Raw genomic sequence first — 27342 nt, 5'->3', positions numbered from 1 at the left:
TAACAAAACAGAGCAGAAAGAAGGTAGTCAGTCTCAGCTAGAGAGAAATCAAACTTTACTCTGTGTGTCTCTTCTACCTAGGGACAACTGGATTGAAGTGAGAACTATTCACTCCACTCAAGTCCCCTCCACTCTGAATGTAGTCTTAACTGGTGAAATATTCATGCTTGCGTATTATTTTGAAGCTGCAATGTTTTATTTATTTCCATGAGGTAAATCAAACTAAAAGCAAATAAAAGCCATTCCAAGTCAAACATGTACTATTTCCAAGTTTTGAAAATGACATATATAAAAATGTATTCATAACTGAAAAGTGCTACTCTGGGTTCAGAGGCATTCTTCATGACTGGAGAAGTGACTTCCATTTAAACTGCAGAGAGCAGTGTGTTCTGTTTGTCAATATCTCTGATGAGCTCACTGTAAAGAGGGACAGCTTGGGAATGTATCAAGCATGTCTGCCAGAGCAAAGAGGATTTAGTTTTGAGCTGTGAAAACCCCTAAAAATTGCTTCCAAGTAAGGCATCAGAATCTCTTTTCTCCAACAGGATTTTAGGAAAATAATCGAATTATGGCCCAGTGAGAGTGAGAAGAATAGCTAAACTATAATATGCATAATGTTTACCATCTTTACAGAAAAAATGTATGCAGAACTGTTGATAGTGCACACGTCATTTATTCAAGTTATGCTACAAAACATGTATGACTGCTACAAAAGTCTGAATAAATAGCTACACATAGGAACCTACTACACAGAAACAAAATATGACTAACTCTACAGCACTCGTTTTTCATACAAATCTTTTCTTTCCTGTGGTGTCGTTTTATTTATATTTACCACAACAACTGTACAAAATACAAACGTAGGCCTATATTTGACAGGTGTTAAGGGCTACTGTGCTCTGTGTCTGATTTACATCCACCAAGGCTATCTTCTCTCTCAGTCCGCCACGCGGACACATGAAAAAGTCAGTTGAGTCCGTCAGACCTGAGACAGGAGTTACGGTTTATGACTTGGCCAAGATTGATTTCCATCTTGACTCCCTGACAAAGGAAGGAGCGCAGTCCATTATTCACCCAGTGGTCGAACTGACGAGGCCATCGGACACTTTTCTTCCGATCACCGTGTCCCAACGCTCATCTCTTTTTTTTCTCCCTGTGGATCACGTTGTTTTGGAACACTACTGATAAATGCAGCAAGCTGAGCTCCGAGCCAAGCAATGGGAAAGGCAGGTTTTTATGAGGTTCTACACTATCACACCAGCAGCCTGGGCATTCCATTACGATAAGACGCCCCATCGCCTACCCTGGTCCCCGGTACCCATCTTGTGTGTTGAGATTTACACAAACTCTGCAGATTGGTGTATAGTCTCCCTGCATCCTCTCTCTGCACTCTGGAAGCAGCGTTTTGAATGTCTACCTTGCAGACAAATTGCTTTCTTGAAGTTTATTTCAGTATTCTGTAGAACTCCAAAGGCTTGCCGCTCTAAGAGAAAGCAAGATAAGGTGGAGAGAAATGCATAAGTGTTCTTCATTGTGATGAAAGCTTAGTGTACTGTTTGATTTGTGCTTTGTGGCACTGTGTGGTGACATGGTGCGCTAGGAATTGTCATATCAAAGTATAGTTCCAACAATGTTTAAGCTAGTCTTCAGGAGAACGTTTGTATCACCAGCAAAGCTCAAGTTGTTTTGTGCTGTTTGTTACCCAAAGCATTTGTTTGGAAGTTAACCTTGCTTTACAATTTCTCTCCCAGGTAGGGAGTTCTTCATGTTCAAACAAGTGTTAGTTAATCCCTTGTTTGGCTATATTTCCTATTCTCACTCTTCACAGTGTGTTCCTTGTTGTCTGGATCTTTCATAAGCTTTTATTATACTTCCATTAACAACATAGGGTTTACCAGTATTTTACGTTTTAGGTGAGCTACAATGCTAACTGCAGTCCTATCTGCATGCAGATTTCCAAGCAAGAGAACAGTAAGCATTCCCAACTGCACTATAATGAGATGGTGCCGCGTATTTAATATTATAATTTTTAATCTAATATGAATGCAGTGTAACCAGATAATTATGAATAATAGAAATGCAATAAGACATTTTAACGAGGTGCGCCACACGCAAAGCTGTAGTTGGAAGCAGAAATGTTTCGACTTAACTGTCCATCAGAGAGGCTCTGAACAGAACAGATGAACTCAGCATAGAGATGGTGAAGAAATGAAGATAATTTCTACAGTCTATGCATTCATAACGTCTTATCACATAACGTAGATCAAACAGAATTACAATTTTCTTGCAGTGTTTTTGACAAGCCACTTCTTATGCACTGCCCGCAAATATGTACTGCAGGTCATTCAGCAGACACAGCAGGTTAGTCCTTGATCTGTTCTTTAGCTTGTCATTAAAACATTTTTCTACACTCAACTCTTTTTGGAGATTTGGAGCATTGGGGAGAATGGACAGTGCCTGTTTTAGAGGTTGAATAGCAGGATGGAGGCTTACTTTGAGGGGTCATATCTGGAGACTGTCCTCTCCCCCACTGAAGCGGGGACATCTGTCCTCACAGGAGGGAACACTCACCGCTTCTGCTCAGGTGCTGCTCAGGGTATTTTTAGACATGGTGATGAGATGAGCTGCCTGGCTGGAAGAGCTGAGCGATGGCTGGCCACAGCACCAGAGGGGGACAGAGGGGGGACAGGGTTGCAGACACACGGAAGGATTTATAGATTAGATCCGAAAAACAACGTGACACACAGCACTCTGAAACCTTGCTTTAAATTTAAATCTTATAATGCAAACCATGAGGAGGTTTTTGGATGCTCACTTTTCTCTCTAGGGTGTAAGTCAGAGCATGAGTTCACTTTGTGTGAACTCACATAGAAAGATGGCCTATTGCGAAAAATATTGTACATTTTTAATCACCTAACATTAATGCCACCCACTGAGCCTCATAATGTGATGCTTTCTTAGTTGTATGTGTTAAAATAACATGATAAACCTGGTCATATGTTTTCGATAGTACTCACCACAACAATACTGCATCCACGTTGCATCCATCTTCTTAAGAGTCTTCCCCCGGAATAATCAAGCCCCATGCCTCTGTGGAGATGCACCACTGAACATATTGTCCATTTATTAGGAGGGAGAACATCTTTTCAGAAGGGCAATTCAACAGAAACTGCTTATGTGGCAGGATTTTATAATGTATGCCTGAGACATATTGTGGGAGGCAAATTATTCTGAAATGACAGCTATTTACCTGGGACATCTTCAAAGGCGGTACTTTTATATCTCATAGGATTTTTTGTCATTATTTCACTGCTTTCAAGGCCCCGAGACTAATGCATTCATTTCATTACAATGGATCACAGTGTATGCTAACCACTTTCATATTCTCTGTCTGACAGACATTGAGGTTGAGGCCTTGTTTTTCACTTCTTTCTGTAACGCTGTGCCCACTGTGCCCTCATATTGAAAATAGAGAAAAATGGGCCTTAAAAAATATTATTGAATATACCAGGCAAACTGTTTTCGACAGGAACAGAAACTATTATATATTTCCGCTTAGGGGTAATCAAAAATCAAAAAAGGAAAAAAGAGATGAATAGAGTCCTTTTTGTCATGTGTTGTTCCCCCCATGTGTATTATGTGTGGTGAGTAGCGATCCTAATTGTCATTCCTGGTATCATGAGCCTGGAGGCCCGTCCAACGTCCTAAACATCCTTCCTCTCCTCATGTGTGCTGCCAGAATTTATTTCCCTTTAAACACAAAGCAAATTTAACCATGATATCGGATCATGTTAGCATCTTACATTTGTCTAATTCAATTTACAACAGGACTGTTACTGGTGCCAAATATAAACATAGATTTATCATGAGGGACAGTCAAACAATATGCAATTTGTGTAAGACTCCCTAAAATTGTTTCCCTGCCTGGGGTAGTGAGTTGGGCCAGGCCCTACAGGGGCCCCCTGGGTCTGTCTGTGCTGACTCAGTTGAGATCCAGCCCTAATCACTGGGTTTCAGGGCCCAATTATCCACAAAGCAACAAATCCCCTAAAGGCTCTGTTATCAGTAGAAAGAGCAGTGTTAGAGTCATTTATCTAGCAGTGGATATTCAGTGATGTGAGCTCATTTTAGCGCTTGTTATTCCCGGTCACGTGGGGGAACGGATGAAAGAAGGACTCGGAATATGATTAGTGACAAGATCTCTGTTGCTTGTGAGATATGGTGCAACTCTATACCCCTGTGCTCTAAGACGCCACTCTGAGAACACACAGTAAAAACTGCGATGCTGTCCTGTATCTCTAGCTATACATTGAGCTTGACTGACAGTTGCTATCTGTTGAATGATTAATTAGTGCACCTGTGTTTTCCTTACGAGAACGCACATTCTAGATGCCCTCACTGCCATTCATGTGCTAATAAAACATGCACTGCACAGGCTGCTTCTTATCCATCCACATGAAAACATCCTTAATCACTTCAAGATAAATAAATAGAAACTAAAAATAATCTGCAGCGTTTATTCCACACAAGGTTACGGTTAATTGCTTTTCTCAGTCATGACACACATATGTCAATGGAGCACAACCTATTTGCACAGCCTCAGGTGCAGCCCCTGGCGAGAGGCAGTGGAAGCTGTTAGCCTTAAAGTGAGAAGTGGAAGCAAGCTGAGTTACCTAACTGGACTCTACCTGCCTCTGGGCACAGGAGCCCTGCTGTAGCCAATTCCATACACCAGGGGGCCAGTCATGAAAACAAACAAGTTGAGAAGGAAGAGCAGGAGAGAGAGAGAGCAAGAGAGAGAGAGAGCAAGAGAGAGAGAGAAAGAGAGAGAGAGAGAGAGAGAGAGAGAGAGAGAGAGAGAGAGAGAGAGAGAGAGAGAGAGAGAGAGAAAGAGAGAGAGAGAGAGAGAATGAAAAATGAATTAAAATGAATCACTTCCAGCCACTGCCACGGTAATCAATGAAGATGAAAAGGCAGAGAGAGGGCTCGTTCAAAGACAGAGATAGTCTGAATACATGGATCTGTAGACATTATGAGTCATGCAACAGACGCCACCTAAGGGGATCAGGCCGTATCTGAGCCTCAAACATCAAACACCAGGTCTCATTAGCATTCCACACTGGGACCTAATTGGCTGAGAGGAGGTGAAGGCGAGGAGGTGAAGTCAACGGGGGGGGGGGGGAGTCGGCGGCAGCCAGTTCTGGGGCCATTAGCCAAAATGAATTAGCATGGTTGCTCATCCTGCTAGGGATGTCATAGGGGACGACATGCTGCTTACACGGGCAAAAAGCAGCTTCCTGATTCTACTAAGATCATTATCAGGGATCATCTCTCTGTCCTTCCCACAGGCATGCCGGGGTTCGGGGTGTCTAAGAGGACACGAGGAGGAAGTGCTGAGTGAAGAAATGTGAGATGTCTTATCAGCCCGCCAAGTGATGTCCAGAAGACCAGCAATAGGAGGGGTGGGGGAAATATTCAGAACTGTAAAAAATTTTACAGTGCAACTGAATCAAGCATGTACAAAAATACTGGGGAGTGAATGGAACAGCTGGGAAGTGGAAAACCCACCATCTATTTATTCCTTTGTTAAACGTGAGTTGTGGGAGAATGTCAGTGTTCCTTTCCCGGTCTCTGATCAACCCCCACACACACACCAACAAGGAGTGGGCAGAGAGAGAGTCCCAGCAGGAAATGGAGGCTTGTTACAAGCATTGCAAACCACAGCAGATGGAACCCACTCCTGCTTCCTCAATTTGAACTTGTTTATCGCAGTGACACTCTTCTTCAAGTGAGCAGCAGTGAATGTACCAGTGCAGGGAGGTGTTGCTGGGTCTCGTAAAACGGTTTACACTGGCAGGGGAACACCTGGCACCAACCCTTGCGAGAGGGTAGGGGTTTGACTTTGTGGTGTAAACACAGTTGCAGGGCATTATGGGCAACGCCTCAGGCACACACACCAAGTCGTTCTCAGGAAAACAAACACACACCGAGGCGCTCACAGGACACACACACACAGACAGGAGCAAGTACCCACACTGGAGCACAAACACACAGAGGCACTCACAGGAACACACACACACAGGAACATACACACACACAAAGGAGCACACACACAAAGGCACTCACCGAAACTCACACGCAGTGGCTGTTTTTCAATACACGTTTTTCTTTGTTCTTGTGTTCTTGTGAACTCGTTTGACGTCATCTTTCAAGTACAGTTCCAATCAAAGGAACACAAGTCACCAAGAACGTCAAAAATACCCGGAAGTGTTCCGCTTCTTTTATTGAGGATGCATTGGATGGTGACTTGGCCAGAGAGAACACATCTGATTTCCCAGAAGTCATTGCAAGAACACACTCATCTCAAATTGTTCTCCTCAAGGCCAAGGAGTCAACATTGGGGGGGACGAATTACATTTTTTATGATGATTTCGGACAGCATGCGCGGTGGCCTGTCGTTGCGTAGGACATTTATATATTTACAAATATTTTTATATCAATATATTGGGGGGGGGACATTGTGACCAAATTTGAATATTGGGGATGTACCCACCCTTGGTTCTCCTTCCTCGTAGTCTTGCAAGACCGTTCTCGCAAGACGCTTGGCAAGAACGTTCTTCTCAAGTTCTTCGGATTGATAAACAGTCACAGACACCCACACACACAGACAAATACACACAGGAACACATGCACAGAGACACACTTACTGTACATGCGCGGGAGCACACATACACACACTGAGGTGCAGACACACACATGCATGTGCACACGCATGCATGGATTACTGTAAGGCCAAACAGCCTTTCACACACACACACACACACAAAGACGCAATAATTGACCCTGACCTATCCATGCTGCCCCTCTTCAGAAATGACTGAGGCGGTGAGTATGTCATTCAGGGTTGTGAAAAGAGGTGACATTTCAAAAACAGGGACATTCGGAAGGTGGTGAGAGATTAGAGGTGATGAGAAACACTCTTCAGATAGAAGAGAGTTTCTGCCACTTCATGACTAAGTGTGGAATCACCGCCGCTGGGTTGGGCTGTGGATAGCAAGGATTTTATTTCATTTCGTTCCTTTAAGTCCGTCTTCCGAGGTAAACAAGAAGAGACAGGATCCAGGAGGGGAAGCTTTTTGTTTCTGTTCATGAAGGATCCGCTTCGCTCTTATCAGCAGAGCTACCTTTCAGGTGCGCCATTGTCCGCGAAGACGAATGGGTCTTTACACTGACGCCCCTCATTTGTTTAAGACAAAGTCATGTAATTAAAATCTAATCAGAGACGAGGCCAGAGTGCCAGAGAATACATGAATATTTAAATCTGTTTTTCTTTCGAATCTTAATGAAATGGTAATTTATGAAAGCTCTGGGCTTAATTTTGGCCAGGGAGCAAATTAACTGGATTTCAAGAGATTCCCTGAAGTCATTTTCTCATCCTTTTTTCTCAATGTGTATTACACATGGAACATCGGAATGAAAACTTCTATTTAAAGCTTGCTCCCACTGCTTATCCAACAAACCCAGGCTTTTCTCTCTTTTTCCATTTTCAGAAATATCAGCGTCTGTTCTTGGAAAAAAGACATTTTCAGAGTAGGGATTTAAGATTATAGCCAGAAGCTTCAAATCAAGTTTGAGGCAATGCCGATTCTCCACCCTTGGACGAGCGCCTTAATCTGCATTGACAGTGTGTGTGGCTCTATAAACGGAGGAGTTAAAAGTGTTAAGTAATGTAAGTATCTAAGGGCAAGGGCCCTCTGCCTGGCTGGTAAATAATAGAATATGTTAACGCTGGCTGGCGGCACAGCCTTCACGCCGTCGGCTCAGCCTTGCCTGGTTTCCCTGCAATGAGTCACATCGTGAGTCCAGCTTCGTGTCGCAGCTGTTGAAAACTGTGTGTTGTTGTGGATACTGAGCAGATAAGCCGTACCGCACCTGACCTCGGGGACATCCAGAAGTCAACACCTGAACAGCTTTTACAGAGTAGGGTTGTGGGTCGGTGGTGTGCTGTGAAAAGTCATTTTGACAACACGCTTCTTCAGTGAGGGAGTATTCAACAACCGTTCCATTGATTTGTTTTTTATTTTTACCTTGCCCTTGAGGCACATGTTTACACATGATGTTGAACAAAGATGTTTCACTTTGAAGATCAGATAAAATAGCCTAGTTAAGTGAAACACTTAGATTATACATGGAAAATTTGGGCAATTTGATAATTAACACACAATGTACACCTCAGCAGCATTTACAGTGAGTGCTTTAGTTAAACGTACAGGATGTTTAGCTACACTGGAATAGCATTAATACATGTCTGCTTAGTCAACAACTGTAACATCAGAATTACAAAGTCTTCAGGAATTGTTAGGGACTGAACATAAATGTACCTTTCCATTGAGAGCCACACGACTGACGTCCTCTACTATGCAGAACATATATTAGAATACATTGGAGAACATTAGAATAACTGGATTTCAACCACCGAACATGGTTCAGGCAGGAGGACTCAGTATAGTATTTTCTTGATGCTTTATTCACACGGTACAACACATCATTGTAACACTTGATTTGGCATTATGGTTCTGCTTGCATCGGCTCCCTGCTGCACCCAACCAAGACACCGTCTCGACCTCCGAGCAGAGAGCAGCGACGCATTCCCCCTACGACAGGAAACACAGAACCAAGGGTGGAGGCCGGGGAGGCGGAGGCAGCAGATTAAACAGAAAGCAACCTGTGCCGCGCACTAGCAAAGCAGAGTGCAGATATATTCTGATTAAATAGCCCGCCCTGCTAAGAAGGTGTGCCCGTGATATGACGCGCTGCTGATGAGGCGCTATGTCTCCCGTCCCCCTGCATGAACCAGCTCCGCTTGATAGTCTGTTCTGAAGTTGTAATTTGTACATTCATATTTTGATGGACATCACCGAGCCTGATATCTGCACTATCTGCTGCTCATTCCGCCCTGACTCTGATGGAAGGATGCACAGCCTTGGGAGCCATTTTTGTTATTCTTTTTAAATGACACAATTTCCTATAGGGTGATAATAGAGTTGTGACACAAAGAGGAAAATAGTAGACAATGTGATAAATAAATGAGTTCTGGAGTGGTAAATGACATGGTGTTGGACATGATTGCATTCAAAAGAAGGCCTTACACTGTGCAAACACGCCTCACTGGAACCCAGCACTCTCAGAAGCATTTTCTGCCAGCGTTCAGGGGTAAGCACTCTATTTATCGTGAGAAGTCCCAAAAAAATGTGCAGGGCACTTTCTCTCTCCAGATGTGGCTTTCAGAAGAGATTACAGCCGGTGGCATTCAGTCATATGACGGAATATTTTCACTAGGCAGAAATATTACTTGTCACTCTTGAAGTGCATTTCCACACATACTTTCTTACAAGACACAATTTCGCAATATTGATGAATGAGATCACCTCTCTTTGCTAGAACTGGCATTTATAGTCAGTGGGAGGAAGCAGAATCAAATCCATACCCCTCGGTACTGAGAGACTGTGTGTGTGTGTGTGTGTTTGTGTGTGTGTGTGTGTGTGTGTGTGTCAGCACGTGTGTGCTTGTGTGCACTGTTAAGTCATTTCCAGAACAACTCAAGATTAAGTTCATGCTGTTGAACCTCGTTGAATGTCACTACATTACAGTACTGGAGTTCATCAATTTAAAACCTAACACATCCAAGTTCCTGTGTTTCTGTTTCAGGGAGAGCAGAAATAAGGAACAAGGTTTTCATGTCTTGACAACATTTATCAGTGAAAACAAGTCCTTTGGGTTGCATTGATGTGAGGTGTTGATGGAGAGATGTCAACAAGCAAGGTGATATCTTACTGTAAGAGCTATGGTGTTGAACGACAACAATTAAACTGATGTCAGGTTGGTCCAATAATGACCAAACAAGTGAAGTGTAAATGCCATGCACTAGGTTGCCACTAGTACATTAAAGTACAGTAGACCATCATAGCTACAGTTCTGTATAAATTGTGTGCTGGAAACCTTTTCAATAAAAAAAAAATAAAAAAAATCTCTTGGTTAAAAAATTTGGGTTATGAGATTAGGTTGTTGAAACTTCATAGAAGGTAGAGTGCCGTAAAGAAGAAAATACAAATTTGTCATAGTGTTGGAAAAACAAAACTTTATTATGGCCAATTGCACAATATTACAATGTGGCAAATAGAAATATTACATGTAGAACCTTCAATAATGTTAGTATTTTCATTTGAAATGGCTGGTGGTAAAACTGAAACTATCTATTGGAGCTAATTAAAATCGAATCAAAACTACGAAAAGGGAGTGGAAAGAATGTTTCAGTGAATGAACATGAGGCCTTTGGCCACATGAACATTTCAAGCATCATTAAACATTAAGAATGTCAACATTCTCATTCCCCTAGGGTTGCTATATCCACAAGGTGACGAAATGATCAGAAACCAGAACTACAAACCCCCAAAACAGTAAAACAATCAAGTGTCTGTGGTAAGCATAATTAGGCATTAATATAACAACTTATTCTACATCCTATTCAAATGTTTTTCAATAATATTTCAGAGATGTAGTTCTACAGTAGCTCAGATGATACATCTCCGTATGAACGGTTCTAAAAAGATGACTTCATGAGGATACATTAATGGTTTGTGTTTGCATGTAAATATACTGTGCACATCAGTCTACTAAGTCTCCTGATTCCCTTAATGAGAGCCTGAGGTTTTCAGTGCCTTTCTGTCACCGAGGAGGGAACATGTCATGTAGAATATGGAGTGGCCCTGATTGACTTGTCATCGAGACCTCCCATGTCCCACGCCCCCTGTCTTCCAGCTGCTCATCTCATTCAAATTTAAACAGCCCTGCTCCTCTGACATCCTCCAACACCGTCGTGTCAGGCTCCTTGATCTTCTCATTATGTTCTTCAACCTCTGGTGGCTGTCATCTTCCCCTGGTCCTCCTTCTTCCTGGCATGCCACCTGTTGTGGAGGGTGGTCCTCCCAGAGCCCCTGGAGGAGGACTCACGTACGGAACCGTTTGGATCCAACTCGGCATTGAGGAACCGTGTCAGAGATTGGCTTGGAGTTCTCATGTGAGATGATTGTGTTTATGATTTATTATAGTATTGTCAGCAAAATGTTGGCAAAGAGTTTTTTTTTGTACTCTTATTTTAAGAGTTGTGATGTCATTGTTGGTGAGTGTTATGAAAGGCCTTTTCAACCATAATGACTTGTATGTCCCAATACCCATACCATACTATGTGTTTACCATATAGTTAGTGAGATGGGTATTGGGACACCCACATTTTATTTTTCGCGCATACATTTGGATGTGTCTTGATCTCAAAGGAAAAGGTATCATGTGCATTCATCTTTAAACTAAATAAGAAAGTGAGGATGAATTTGATGAATTGCTATGAACTTAAGTGAAGTTTTGATGAATGACTGTGCTTAATAAAGTGTTTTGGACAGATGTCTAACTTGTGGTTGGAATTAGCTTTTGATTAATGATGTTGTTTTGAGTTAATGAATTAGCAACTTCTTTTCATCAGCTGTGACTCCACTGAAAGCTTCTTGTACCAGACCCATGCCAGCAGGCTTAGTGCTCTACGCAAACTGAGACCTAAGATCTGATGCTACTGATGCTGCAACTGCTGCATGAGAAGCATTCTCTGACATAAAAAATGTATACTCCTAAAACGCTGATGTCAAAACAGAAGCTTCTTAACATCCACCGCACCCCAGACAAAAGCACACACAACAGCATGCATATCAATCTGGGGGAACCAAAAAAACATATATTTGAATAAACTGAAATATTGACGCTAAGTTACAATGGTGCAATAGTGCCCCCTTTTGAAACTGAGATCTTCAGCTCCAGTCTTGTCTATTGGAAAATTACTTGACAGTGCCATTCTGTGTGATATCACAAATCTTTAGAAACACTGAAGCTACACAAAACCTTGACTCAGCACAGAGGGTTGTGAGTTATGACCCCACATGTTTTGGCCAGAGCTGTCAATAAAGAGCCGTTGAGGAGAGAGAATCAAGTCCAGCTGAAGGGAGTTATCTTCATAAGGATCTTTGAGCAGGAAGGGTGTAATTGGAGAATCCTCTTTTAGTCTCACATGCACACTCAGCTATAAAGCCCTCTGAGTACATCAGCTCTGACAATCAAGGCTTGATTAAAGCACAGAGCCGACTACAGACCACAAAAGAAAAAGGAATGAATCGCTTCTCTCAAGCTCTTAGCACAAGCTATTTGTGGAGGTTTAGTCACTAAATTATGTCTCAGCCAAGAAACTGAGAAACAGAAATAGAGAAGGTAAAGATAGCATCCCTTGGCAAGCTATGAGTGCAAACCTATAAAAACACATACTCAATTAAAAAAGGTTAACTTATTTTTTGTGATAACATTGTTTAACTTTGATAACATTCTGTGTTGATGTAAAGGACTTCAGGCCTAGTTTTCACTTACATTTAAAACCTTTTTCATTGTGTTCGTCTGGTCTGTGTAAGGGGCCCCTGCTGTGGCCTCTTATGGTTAGATATGCCTTTTGTGCAGCAAAAACGCTCATCATACTCAAAGGCGATTCCAGTCTTTATAACAACATGTCAAATCTGTTAATGATGATAGTAGAAGATGGACCTGTGCCGAAGCTATAATGTAATTACCTCGCCATCATGCAGAGAAGATAAAAGGTGATAATCAGATAAACTCAATCTTCAAGAATATCATTTCATGGACACAACTCTTCTTGTGTTGATAGACAGTAGCGGAAATATATAATTTATACCGGTTTGATATATTCCACCATTCCAACATTTCCTCTGGGTTCAATCTACTGAGACCTAAATATCCTAGGTCACCCTGTGAACACAAGCAACAGCATGACAAATCTTACCACAAGTGAGGGTAAACTAAGGAATGAAAATAAATTAAATGCAACCAAACACTGGGAAAGAGCACAAAACAACCAAACAAATCTATGAAGCTAGAAACAGCTTAATTCACTCTTCTTAGAGGAGTTCAGACACCATACTCATATAACACCCCACAGGAAACAAGGACTCCAGTATAGCTGAGTGTGTGTGTGTGTGCCCTGAAAGGTATTCCGGGGGAATACTGTTGAAACACTAAAAGCTGCAAGTGGGACATAAATTGAACCAATCTTGTGTTTGGTGCTGCTTCGCATAACTGTACTCAGGTAATATGCCTGCCTGGCAATAATAGAGGGTCAAAGATAAGCTGTGGATCTCCCTGTTGTTTGATTTAAGTGCTTTATCCTTTAGTGGGTCTAGGTGTTATGTTTAGAGAGGTATGCATGTACTTATTTTGTCAGTTTTCAGGCACAGGTAAAACTACAGCATTTAGTCTATGTATATTTCTTTGGTGACACACACACTGTCTCTACTCCACCTCTTTTTATGCACTTCTTTCATGTGTATTCCATCATTATGTTACAGACTATATCAGATACAGAGTATAAGAGATACAAAAGAAGAAAGGCATACTGAATCATTTTAAATTAAATTTGTTTTATTACATACACGTTATACAGGACATAAAACCTCTCCCAGATAGACACTGTCAGATCACCGACTACAAGCAGCTGATTGGATGATCCCATCATAGACTCCTCCCCCACAGGGAAGCTGGAGCAAGGGAGGAAGGCTGGGAGGAGGTGAGTCACCAGCCAGGCTTCCCCTACACCATTACCTCATTCACTTCAACCAGATGTGCTTGTCTCCTACGTCAGCATTAAACCCGGGTGCGTACTTCTTTCCAGGAAGCTGCAGAGAAGGAGGGAAGAAATAGTAAAAGGCCAATTAAAATGGAGAAGGAGAGATCACTCATGCCCACACACAGGCTGTGGTGTCGGCCAATCAGGGGAAAGTATAAACAGGGGTCACTGTCACCACGGTCCTGTCTGCATTAACTAGACATGTCAGTAATAGTTAATGGAAGCTTCCCGATTTAACGGTCGTCTGATGTTAGGCTCCGGGGTCTGTCTCTGCACTTGAAGCTTAAGGGAGGATCTGGTCTGGAGCCATCCATCCTCAGGTGAGGGCTAACAGTTGAGACTAATGACATAGCAAAGTGCCGTGTCACCGAGGGCGACACTGCAGTCCATCACCCCGAGCCTTGGCCAACATCCTGTTATGAGCTGTTGCTAACCTGAAGCCTCGCCAGTGACTGAGTGACAGACAGGGGGGGCAGCTCTGCCTCCAGCTCTTTGCCATGTCGTTAGGTTCATGACCAGCGACAATACTGCCACCCACTTCACAATTAGCCGAGCAGGCGGGTAACAGCTGTTAAGACAGCAGGTCAAGGCAACATTGGTGAGGATTGGGAAAGTGGCATACATTTCTTAACAAATGTCAAGAAACCATCGTTTTCCACGACCACTGTCACAAACCATTTTTGATATTTGTCTTCTGCCCTGGATCTGCTCCAAGCAGCCACCCAACAGGCACAGAAGAGGTGACCCCTACTGTGGTTGAATTTCTCCTCCCAAGGTTGAACTGTTTCTCAGCCTACTTCTGAAAGTTTCCCCAAGTCTATGGAGATTTGAGTTTAGTTGAGAGGTATTACTATGCATTCTTGGTGTTCTTGTGAAGCCCTTGATTGCAATGCATGTTTGAAGAGGTTATACAACAAAAAATGTATTGGATTTTAATCTGATGGTACTATGCCATTATAAACACAGCGTTTTGTGTCCATGACAAGTACATTCAAGAGGCGTCATCTATTCTGATCACAGCTTGCAGGAGACTAAGTCAACAGCAGGGCAGCAGGAGAACTGCTCACAGCCTTATCCACAATGAGATAGGGTCCAACTCGGAGCTAAATGCCAGCTCAAAGACCCCGGGAGCACATTACCAAGCCCCAATTCCTGGTGCCAGGGAGACAAAACCAGTCTCCAGTCAATAAACTAGAAAGGTCAGAGCCAAATGTTTTCCTGCAAGACTGATGACTTGGAGAATATTCTGCATATGGCATTTTCGCCGCTTTCATTTCTCATGTCGATATTTCGAAGGAAACCAGTTCTTCATCATGTTGCAGGCAAGGCCCTCGCTGTTGACGAACACAGCACCAACACAGCCAGGGGAAAATGCAATTCATTTTGGAGTATATGAAAAATAATGGAGTAAAGCGCAAAGAGCAGAGAGATGCCCGAGTATTCAGAGCCCATGTGAAATGTTGATATATTTCCCCACATACCGATTTGTATTCATAGTAATTGGCATCAAACTCGTGGGCTCCGATGGTGACCTCAGGCAGGAAGCGGGGTATGCAGGCCAGGTCCGCCACCAGCTGCTTGTCCTCCACCCTGGGGGAAAGCAGGAGGGAAATGGCATGCATAAGAGAACGCCAGGCTGCCACAGCTAAACTGCAGATGCTAGGAGGCTGGGATTAGCAGGGCAAGTCTAGCGTTTGGTTACAGCTATCCACACAGCATGAATGAAGTAATGACCCATTGATAAGATTCTTATCCTAAATAAAACTGTCGAAAGTTAGTTCTCAACCTGCAGGTCATTGGATATTAAATGGGGGCAATGTGACATTCTCCACAGAAGGGAACTCTAATACTGAATCATGGAACAATGACATAACCTAAAATGACAGCTAGTTTGTCCAATGTACTGTGCAAACTCCCCTTAGTTAACTAGACAGATGCTCAACAAACAACTTCACTGAGATAAAAAGGCTGGTATTCCAGGTGTGGAAACAAAGATTAACAGACTCACAGCATCCTGGTGTAGTGGAAAGTGACGTCGTCCTGCTCCATCCATGGTCCTTTATCAAACTTTAAGACGTCAATGTCTTCTGCTACCTATAGAAGAACAATAACTTATCAGTGAGGTGACTGATTTGTATACGGCAGAGAGATATGTATACTTCTTCAAACGAAGGTTGGTTGTTAAATCATGCATGCAGTAGAAGCACCAGTAGACACTATATACATGTAATTTGTGTGTGTTCTTTGGAGTACTGTCACTGTGTTTAACATTCCTCCTGCTTTACTTACCCTCTCAATGTCTTGGATCTGGGTTGTGTCATATGCAAGCAGCTCTGCACTCTCACTGAAACATAAGACACAAACACAACCAAGCTGTGTAGTCACAGATGGGACTTCTGTCTCCTGTTCCCAGGTCAGCAGCCCAGGGGCTGACCAAGCTGCAGAGAAGCAAGGCTGTTCAGGTTCACTCACCTCATCTTAGGAAGGAAGGTCTTCTTGTAAGCATCCTCAATGCTCTTCAGATAGGCCAAAGGTACATTTTGAAGATATGACTGGAAAATAAACAAATATTTACTACTTGGTTCCTGGTCCTATAGTCAAACAACAAATATCTTTGAAAGTCTTGATTTTTGTTGTGGTACCAAAGTATTTTTTTATTTTACTTCATAACCAGAAACAGGTTTCTTTCTCAGTAGGTTTATGAATCTTTTTCTAATACTGAGGTTTAAAAACCCTACCGCCCCTAAACTGTCGATTTAAAATGGGCTTAAAATAGATTTTAACTAGCGCTCTAATGTATAAATCAAACAGCAGTAATCAAAATCAAAGTTCTGAACATCAAGCTGAAAACGACCGTTTTTTCTGGCAACAGGGCCCAATGTTTGACTCAGTTCACACTAGCATTCCTCCAGGCCCCTGTGATTATCTTTAAAGACCGGATTATTTCTGGGACCACTATTTGCACACTGCTAATTACAACCAGGCTTTGTGAGGGTTTGCCTGTCTGCCAAATTTGAGTGGTCTTTAATGGGTAGCGTGTGCAGAAAAGTTACAACTCATTTTTGCAATTGTGACGCATTGCACGGAGGCATTTGGCTAGGGAAAAGGTTCCAATTATGCCCTTTTTTCCCCTTTCTACAAGGAATCATAGTGCCTCTTTCGATATCTGAACTACGGGACTATGGCATTTGTTAGAGGATTTGCAGAGGTTTCCAAGATCCTCCAACTGAGGACCATTTGCATAATCAGCACAGAAGTAATCACGTCCTTTAGACTCAAGCTGCCTACAGTACTAAACCACAGAGAGCACATAAATATGATAAAAAAAAATGAGCCTTCAGAACAATCTATATGGAGCATTAGGAATTATAAATTAATCAGAAAAGACTTCTGATAACAGATGGCCAGTTGGCTGTAGACAGAGACACAAAGACAAACTGGCAGATGGACAGGAAGTCGTACATGCTGCCAGCTGGGGCTGCCGTCTCCTCACCTTGCCTGACTGTTTCAGCTTCTTCTGCACTTCCTCTGCTGGCGAGTCCACATAGATGACCAGGTGAGGAGGCAGGAACTCACAGATGCTGATCCCTTTGATCTCGTTGTAGTGTTCCACACCTGAGTTCCAGAACATAGGGGAATCAATCACTGATCACTCTCTCAAGGTTGTCCAGGCATAGATGGACAGCAGTTTCTCTACCATCATCACCCAGACTTTATATTCTGAAGAGCAATACTGTGTGTATTGCATAAATACAAATACTGGGTTGGTGTTGAGCACAGGGATATACCCAAAAAAAGGCTCTATAGCCTCTCTTTATAGCATATTTAATGCATTCAACTTTTCTTCAACATGAATGAAATGTGACAATATGTATTCTTTATGATGGACTCCTGTACTCACACTGCTTTCTGATGTAGCCCTGCTTGAACATGGCTTCCACAAAGACCATGTCACTGAAGGGAGAACGTTCCAGAACCACTCCCTGGCCTAAAACAGAAAGAACCTGGCATTAGAACATTGAACAAATGTTTAAAACAATGACATCATCAAAATACTCAGCTGAGACTTAGTCTAAAGGCACAGGGAGGGCTCACAGCACAGCATCTCTGTCCTATAACATTAGGTCACTGAGGTCTGCGGCCAAGCTACTTTTCTTCCCCTCTCTATCAGGCAGGCTCCTTCATTTTCAGTTTTTTAAATCCAAACTTAAAACACACTTATATGCACTAGCGTTTCCCACTACCTCTTGAGTTGTGATGTTACTTATTTTACTGTTATTGACTGTTTGTATTTTGTTCCTAGTATGTACTTTATGGTGTAATTTCAGTGTTTCCCACACATAGACTAATTCGTGGCGGTGCGCCACAGTATCAACACCGGCCGCCACATATTGCGTTTCTTTTTTTTTTTAACACTATTTAGGTGAAAACACACGGCGTATTTGTTCAGCGGCATTTCCTTTCCCTGCTCTCCCTCCGTCTCTCTGTCACTCACGCGTCATTTTCACATACGCACAGTCACAACGTCAGCAACAATGCATACCTACGCCGTTCTAGTAAGACCGACAGCTATATCACTATATCAGCCCCCCCCCGACATGAAACAACCCCCCTCGCCAAAAATAGCTTTCTAATCTGTGGGAAACGCATCCCATCCTCCTATCAGGGCTTTGCCCCCCAGTTTCTAAAACGCTGCTCTACATCGCCAGTAGGATGGGCTGAGGCCTCTGTACCGGTGGTGATGAGGTGCTCCAAGGCATTGGAGTACTGCAGCAGCCTCATGACATACATCCAATACTGCAGACGGTAGGAGTTCCCATCCGAGGCTTTGGGGTCCAGGTAGAACTTCTCCAGGCTGCAGTTGCCGTTGAACCGCGAAGGAAGAGACACCTTCTCTTCTGTCATCTTGTCCAAGTAGTGGGTGTCGGGCTCGGGCATGTACAACATCCCTACAAACGCCAAAAGGGTATTTATTCCATTTCTGCTGTCATTTTCATTTCTTCTCGTTTAGCCTCAGAAATACGTTCAATCAATCAGTCATTTAGCAAGTAACCAAATTCCACTGTATCCACACACATACAGTATACATCATATAAATACTATTGAGGTCGATAGTTGTATATTTACCAAGTTTGTCTGCCAGCTTCTGTGCCAGTGCACTCTTTCCTGATGCCAGGTTGCCATCAACGGAGATGATCTTGCTGTTCTCCTTGAGTCTAGGGGTTGTCCTCTCACCCAGAGCATACGCCCACCAGCCATACCGCAGATTCTTCACTGAGCCTGTGTGGATCCCAGCCTACGTGTGGAAAATAAGTTATATTCAAACAAATGTAAATATCGACATTGTAGTTTGCTACCTAGCTGGAGTGACTGAGTGACTAAGTGACGTGAGTGGAAGAGTGGAGTGACTATTGAACAGAAAACTGTGTGTTCTTTACGACTAGCATCTAAAGAACACCAGTGAATAAAAAAATAGGTGACATGTATTTCTTGGTCAACTTAAGCTAACTATATCGATAATTCTCGACTAACTCGGGAAACAGATGTCTAATTGTTAGCTAGCTAGCTAGCTAATAAGTCTAGCTAATAAGTCTACGTCAGATACACATAGCTAAAGAGTTATCTGAAAAATCTTAAATTAAACCTGTCTTGGTCCCTGCGCTATATATCATTTCTAGCTAGCTAGCATGGTTAGCTATCTCTCTGGCAAGCACCAGGCTTTTTGCGGACGGTGTCCTTGTACGGTGTCATGTGAACTTGATGTCTGTCCTCAACGGGTTAGTACGGTAACTTATTATCTCACCGTCTGTACAGTCGTCCCAGCGTGGTAAACCGCAGTACCCTGGGGGATGACCAGCCGCATCACCCGTAAAGCCATTGTTATTCTCCACCAAAAACTAAACCTGACCCAAAAGTCGCCCAATCGCCCTGTGTTATTGAGGCGCGACACTAATACGTCAGAGGGCCATTTCCTTCTTGCGCTAAAATTTGACGTCAGAATTTGGCCTCAACCACTGCCTGAATACTTTATCGTACTTTCCAGCAAATTGACTTGTGTATGGACTATTTGAATGCTTCAACGTACACAGTGTAATGTACGCTGTTAAACATAGGTAAAACAAACAACAGTTACACAAACAGTTACACAAAAAAATGTGTGTGTTGTATGAAATAAGATTGCATGTATGTTATATTTTCTAAAAAGTATAATGTTTTGAAATAACTCTGGGTTTGCTTTGTTGAGATTCAAAGTTATGTACACAATTCAATTGAAATTCGGCAACAACAAAGAACAGCTTTTAAGTGATGTATTTTATGCAGGTCTGCCTACAAACCACTAGATGGTGCTAAGTGAATAGCATGGAGTAAACGTAGTTTGTCACTGTCAAATCCTGCAGCACCCTGAGCTCTTGCTGAAAAAGGATTGGGAATGGGATGTTTTTTTTCTGAACATAATGGAAGTAGAAAGCTACTAAATACTATTTTAGAGAGATGGGGGTATGTAAAAACACAGAAGGAGAGGGAGACAGAGGGAGAGAGAGAGAGAGACAGAGAGAGAGAGAGAGAGAGACAGAGACAGAGAGAGAGAGAGAGAGAGAGAGAGAGAGAGAGAGAGAGAGAGAGAGAGAGAGAGAGAGAGAGAGAGAGAGAGAGAGAGAGAGAGAAAAATCATAAATACATGTACCTTTTCCAATTCACTGATTACCTGACACAACGCCTGCTGTATCCACTCCAGCTGATGTGACATGGCGTGTCAGAAAACCGGATGCAACAGGATACTCAGCAGGATACTGACTTCAAAACCAGATCCAATAGATGTGTTCTTCTTTTTACAGAGATCACATGTGTCAGAAGTGTCATTGTGTGACAGACACCAGCTTACAGAGCCAGTACTGCCTGGAAGCAGTAACATACATGTCCAGACCTTGCAGTTGTTTTCATCTCAAGATGATTGCCAAGTTTCTGTTCGTCCTGACAAGCCTTTGAAACGAGAGACATTCATGAGACATTTGCCCCTTCTTTTTGTTACACTTACATGTTATTTATTTTGTTTACACTTTGATCTAAATATATTATATTTTATAATGCATATAGAAAGTACAGCAGAAAAATCAAGGATCAGCAGTGCATACTTCTAACAATCAGTGGTAAGGGCCAGGGTTGTTGGGTTCACTATGACACATATTAACTATGCCAATGATCAGCTCAAGCCAATGCAAAGCCATGTATGGTTGCAGAGTGCTGGTTCAGAAACAGCATAGAACACACAGGAACACCTGTGTCTCTGACCAATTGCACTTCATCTGCATTGCTTAACACTGAAAGTACATCTGCTGAGCTTGGTTACTATCTCCTACAGCCTGTACACTGCCTTTGGACACCCTTAACTCACTTTTCCTTGCAGAACACTTCCAGCTTGTCAGATCATGAGCTGGGCTTTGTCTGTTTCCCTCGTAGTCCAGGAAACCTTGGATGTAAACAAGGCCAACTGTCAATCATAGCATTATACAGTATGTCATTACTCAGACTACACTACCACACATTCATCACCTATTTTCCTAACAGAAAAAAACCTTAAAAGTTAAATATACTGTGGATAAATGTTGTTCAGATCGTGCTAGGAATTGGATGGATAACAGAGCTACACTTCATGGGAATACCCATGTTGATAAAAGATCCTTCACACATACACCACCAGTGAACTTTGGTTGGAATGCTATTTAGGGAATCGAACGTATGGGAAAGATACAATACAACATGATTTTCAACTTTCATCACAGGTCTGTTTAATGGTATTCACACAACCACTGCTTAGTAAACATTGCAAGGCAAGACAGACAAAACTGTCCAGGCATGCAAAAAACACACACAAGCACAGCAGCACACACAGAGAAACAGAGAAATGCACACAGATGTCTGCCATAATTTGATTGCAAACACACACGTGCATACACACACACAGGAACCAAGGTAATTAGGAAATCAAGTACAGTGCAGTAAAACAACAATACCGTACATTCAGGTCTCTGGATGAAGCCTTGGGAGGCCAGAGTAGGGATTTGAAGGTGTATTCCTGCCAAATTTCCTTTGGTTTTATGGCAGGTTTTATTTCACTTTTCTGTAGCTCAGAGTAGCTTTAACAGTGCCAATGGGGAGGCAATTTGCCTGCATTGTTTATCATTAAAACAACTGGACAGCCATGGCAACAAAAATAGCTGGGTTTTAATACCTTAACTCATACCTTCAAAGAAAAAATAAAACTATGCATTATATCATTTTTATCTTACAAATGAACACCTCATTCGTCGTGACTTGTCTTGACTGGGTGCATTTGGTCTGTTGTGTCCAACAGACTGTACAACAACAGCAATCCCCTGATCTCAATCTAAGGCTGCAATCAAGCAGAGAGTGGTGACACCAAAATTAGAAAAGAGGAAGACTTGGCTTGAAGACAAAAGAGAAACAGGAAAAAAACAAGGGGCAGCAATGATGGCTCCCCCCCCACACACACACACACCCCTACTCCTTTTCTTGAAAGTCATTGTGGTTTCTCCCTCCTCAACACACAGAAGCAATTGCCATTGTTAACTAATAACATCACCTTCTCCAACTCGACCGCTGCAGTTCAGCAGAAACCATGACACTCCCTGGACACATTATATGACCTGATGGAGCAACTGTTTCACAGTCCATAACATGACTGAGCCACATATTAAAGTGTTATAAATGCATTCCCATCCTTCACACGCTACTGCCTTCCCACAAAGCAAACATCTTGCACTTTCTCAGACCTCCTGGGTCTGAGAGCTAGACTTTATAGGTCTGCACTTGACTGGGACTGGAAGAAAGGTTGGGTGGAATAACAGAATATGAGCATAGTATTGAATTTGTAAAACAAATGACGGGGGAATGTGTTAGGTCATGACATTACCCTTCAGCATGGCCATGTTTTTCAGTTGATAGAATGCAAAAAAATATATATATGGGCAGGATATGATATGAACTACTCATGGCAAACAGAGGTTTCTGGGTTAAATATGTAGATATGTGTGGTTTAAGCTTTTGCCCATAAAAGACCAACCAACCCATAGTGGAACCCTGCTTTTATTGTCAAACAAGTGACACAGACACACACACTGTATTTCTGTGGCCACTTCTCCAGATGTTCAATATTTCATCACTAAGAACAGTAATTCATACATCTGACTCTGTCACAAACAACAACAACATCAGCGAAAAGGGTTGTGTTGGGTGTGCTAGCACAGAGGCAAGCAGTGTAACGGGATGTGTGAAGTTGTCTGCATGTCCACAACAGCCCTGCCAGGATGAATTAAACCTTAGCTTCGCCCCAGACTGAACACGTAAATAAAGACGTTGCACCATGGTGTGGATAGCTGTGCATCGGTGGCTGTCACACAGGAATGTACCGTGGCCACATAAACAAACACACGTAATGAATCTTGCCCATGAGAACAGCTGCGCACGACTCTCGCTAAAACCACTCGCAGAGTTTTGTGGCAAAACAGAGACCGTGTTCTCAACCCTTGCTCTCTGAGGAACGAAATAGGTTATTTTCTTACACGTGTGCAAACTGCCATTGCTATCGGCCTGTCGGGCAACATGGTCCACCTAGCAACGCACTTGCTATATGAGTGGGACAAATATGAAGGGATTAGCGTACACATTAATACTGAGACACAATAATGTCGAAACATCATGACCATCTCCCAGGATTGTTGTCATCAATAGGCTTCATTTGTGATGTGTTTTGGTGGTGTTTACATAGGAGGGTGGTGGAGGGAAAGGTGTCAAACCAGAAAAACAGGTGATAGTTAAACGGCACATCATTGAGAATGTTCACGGATGTTTTTTCTCTCTTACTATTCTTTGGTTGTTAGGGTGTTGATTTGTATAACCTAAGGGCTAAAGATATCCTTTAAGATTGACAGACATGGCAAGGGATCTATTTATTCAGAGTATCTGTCCTCAATCAAACAAATTCCTAAGTTACAGATCATGTGTGCTAATAGGTCTCTGTCTCCCTGAGTATTTTCTGCCAGTCTATGGTGAAATACAAGATGGGTCCTTTATTCAAGCCAGACATCAGTTTTTCCATGACTTGCATACTTTGGGCAGGGAACAGGAACACTATTGACAGTCACTCTGAGAAAGTTTCACAGGATGCTTTAGAAATACAGATGTTTATAGAATGGATAAGTAAATGTTGGGAGTATGAACCATTCTTTCAAGTTCTGTACACCTTCCAGGCTGTCACTGATGTGTGGTGAGGTGTGGACATGGTTCATGGTCTGAACCGGGAATCCGGGTAACGAGCAACGCTAAGATTCAATTCAATTAGCTTTATTCTTCCAAAAGAAAATTCCAGGTTCAGGTAAACAAACACAAAAAACAACAACAACAAAGAGAGGTAACACACACCATAGAATACACTTCATGAAAGGAAATAAATAAAAAAATATATGCAATTGGCTTGATTGAACAACCCCAAGGTTGAAACACCTAAGTTTGAATATAGGCAACAGTTGGCCTACTGCGCTGTGTAGCCTACTTTAAAGGGGCAATTGATTGCAAAAGCGATTTACCTTGTCATAGTTGAAAAATGACAGTTTGATGTGTAAAATAGACATACAATGAACCTCAAAGTCCATTGAAACCTCTTCCCTATCAACATTTTACTATTTTGAAACTGAAACTTGCAAACGCCAGCTTTTGAAACGGTGCAAGTTGTGACGTCACAACTTGCAGCATCAACTTGTCACCCCCCAGCATTTACCAACAGACCAGCCCTCTGCTCAGACAATAGTTTAGCTTTTAGTACTTATAGTTTAGTACTTTCATGCAAACAACAAAGGAGAAAGTTTGAACGTTTTTAAAGTATATTGAAAATGGACAACTTAAATCCAGTGTTCCAGGCTGTAGTGGGAATGCTGACACTTTTTATAATCTTCCCAAGGAACCAGACACTCAACAGGCATGGCTGATGTTTATTCATGGGAAGATCCCTATAAAGTACGACACTAAATATTACTTTGCTCGGACCATTTCACCAAAGACAGTTTTGAATGAAAACCTTGGACAATTTAAAGAAGGATTTGCTAAGCCGCTATTGCTGAAAAGAGGTCCTGTTCCGACCGTATGCTCTCCTGGGGAGGCAAACTGTCAGACCCTCGCCAGCTCTCGACTGGTGTCCCACAGGGCTCCGTCCTTGGACCCCTCCTCTTCTCTCTGTACACCACCTCACTTGGACCAATAATCACCTCCCATGGCTTCTCCTACCACTGCTACGCTGACGACACGCAGCTGTACCTGTCGTTCCCCCCAACCAATCCGGGGATCTCAGCTACGATTGAGGCCTGCCTCGCAGACATCTCCGCCTGGATGACCGACCACCATCTCCAGCTGAACCTCGCCAAAACAGAACTTCTCATCATCCCGGCCAAACCCTCCACCTCCTACGACCTCTCAATCACCCTGGGATGTGTGACGGTGACCCCTTCATCCTCTGCCAGGAACCTTGGGGTTACCATGGATGATGAACTCTCCCTCACAGCCCACATTGCTGCTGTCTCCCGGTCGTGTAGATTCACCCTCTACAACAGGGGTTCCCAAACTTTTGTCTGCGAGGGACAGATAATTTTCCTTTCTTTAATGTGTGGCTGGGTCGGAACAGAAAACGACTTGGGCCGGAGTAACTACCAGTATTATTGTGGAGATTTTATTATGGTTTTAAATGTATTTATTAGTGCTGTCAAACGATTAAAATATTTAATCGCGATTAATCGCATTAATGTCATAGTTAACTCGCGATTAATCACAATTGATCGCACATTTTGGTCTATTCTAAATGTTCCTTGATTTCTTTTTGTCCAATTATTTTTTCTAATTTTAATGCTTTTATCAACATGGAAAAGTGGATCGGATTGCTTGGTGCAAATGATTTTTTTAAATTGAAAATAACATTGCAATCGCCTGGCTTTGACGAGGGGGCGGAGAATTCGCATCAGCTGTGTGCTTTGCCATCAAGTGGTATTTCAGACTGGACGTGCTGCAATGATAGCTCAGTTCACAACGACAAAACACACAGATCACTTTGCTCTTGTCAATGGAACCAATTGGCAACTTTTTAATCGTAAACTTTGCATTCAGAATCTTATTGGCATCCATTTCGGCGTCTCACACTCGCCATCTACTCAAAGCGTAAAGTTAGCCAATACTCTCAATCCCAAACAAGTGTGTGCGGCGTGCCTGTTGTTTTGTTTCCGGTGTAGCTAGATCCGGTGTGGTGTTGTAGTTTTTCTAACGTCAGTAGTTGTCGCAACAGCATGTGAAAAAGACTACAACAATTGCTGGGCCAAAAAGAACGTTAATCGTGCGATAAAAAATTGACGCCGTTGAAATGGGTGTGCGTTAACGCCGTTAATAACGCGTTAAACTGACAGCACTAGTATTTATTATGCTAGATTAGTTTATTACTATGTTATGCACCGTACATTCGTACATATCACAGCCTATTAAAAGAGTATTATTAATATAGTAAACAACTTTTTTCATATTCATTGCTATTGAAATAAAAACATCTACTTAAAAAAAAGTAACGTTTTTTTTTTTTTAAGACTGGCATTGTTCACAGGGCCGGTCCAAATGCATTGGCGGGCCGTATCCGGCTTGTTTGGGGACCCCTGCTCTACAACATCCAGAAGATCAGGAGATGCTTGTCTGAGCACTCCACCCAGCTGCTTGTCCTCTCCAAGTTGGACTACTGCAACTCGCTGCTCGCCGGTCTCCCAGCATGCGCAACCCGCCCTCTTCAGAGGATTCAGAACGCATTGGCCCGCCTGGTCTACAATCTACCCAGACGCTCCCACGTTACTCCGCTCCTCATTTCCCTCCAATGGCTACCCATCACGGCCCGCATCAGATTCAAGACCCTGGTACTGACCTTCCGAGCAGTGAACGGGACTGCACCCGACTACATCAAGTCTCTCCTGCAGCCTTACACCCCCACCCGCCACCTACGGTCTTCTTCAGACAACCGCCTGGTGGTCCCACCGCTCAAGACCGCCCGGTCCCAATACAAGCTCTTCTCCTGTCTGGCCCCCCAGTGGTGGAATCAACTCCCCACCTCCATCAGAGACACAGACTGTCTCTCCACCTTCAAGAGAAGGCTCAAGACTTACTTGTTCCGGGAGTACAAATGGTTTGCTGAACCCAATGCTAGTTTCCTCAAGGATCACAATGACTCTTGCTTAGAGACTTGTTGCTCTTGTTGGTTAGTGGTAACTGATTTAAACTGTTGTATTCGCTGCAAAATATTCTATTTTAATTAATTTTATTTTTATTTTGACTGTTGCTTGCTTTTTCTACCGGTACACTTGCACTTAGAGATTCATGTTGTTTAATTGTAACTTGCTTAACAACATGCTCTTATGGTTCTTCCCTTTGGCACTTATTTTTTTAGTTGTTCACAATGTGTGCTTCTTGTTTTGGCTACCCGCAATGCTTTGGGGCTATCTTGTTGTTATTATCAGTGACCTATGCACTTTGTAAAGCTCTCTCTTGGAAGTCGCTTTGGATAAAAGCTAAATGTAATG

General features: G+C 42.6%; 1 protein-coding gene across 1 annotated transcript; it reads right to left on the bottom strand.

Moving 5' to 3' along the window:
- Nucleotides 1–13503: 13503 nt before the first annotated feature.
- ndufa10 (NADH:ubiquinone oxidoreductase subunit A10) lies at nucleotides 13504–19706 on the bottom strand. The gene is made up of 10 exons (XM_047047793.1): nucleotides 19533–19706; nucleotides 18857–19025; nucleotides 18463–18678; nucleotides 17631–17717; nucleotides 17223–17344; nucleotides 16202–16281; nucleotides 16019–16073; nucleotides 15738–15823; nucleotides 15211–15319; nucleotides 13504–13778 (listed from the first exon to the last, which is right to left on the bottom strand). Exons 1-10 carry the CDS (start codon nucleotides 19605–19607, stop codon nucleotides 13710–13712), a joined length of 1068 nt encoding a protein of 355 aa, XP_046903749.1. The 5' UTR covers nucleotides 19608–19706; the 3' UTR covers nucleotides 13504–13709.
- Between the last annotated feature and the right edge of the window lie 7636 nt (nucleotides 19707–27342).

The sequence above is a fragment of the Hypomesus transpacificus genome, chromosome 23 (assembly GCF_021917145.1).
Source record: "Hypomesus transpacificus isolate Combined female chromosome 23, fHypTra1, whole genome shotgun sequence".
In the NCBI taxonomy this organism is placed as follows: Eukaryota; Metazoa; Chordata; class Actinopteri; order Osmeriformes; family Osmeridae; genus Hypomesus; species Hypomesus transpacificus.
This window is presented reverse-complemented; position numbering and strand designations above follow the sequence as displayed.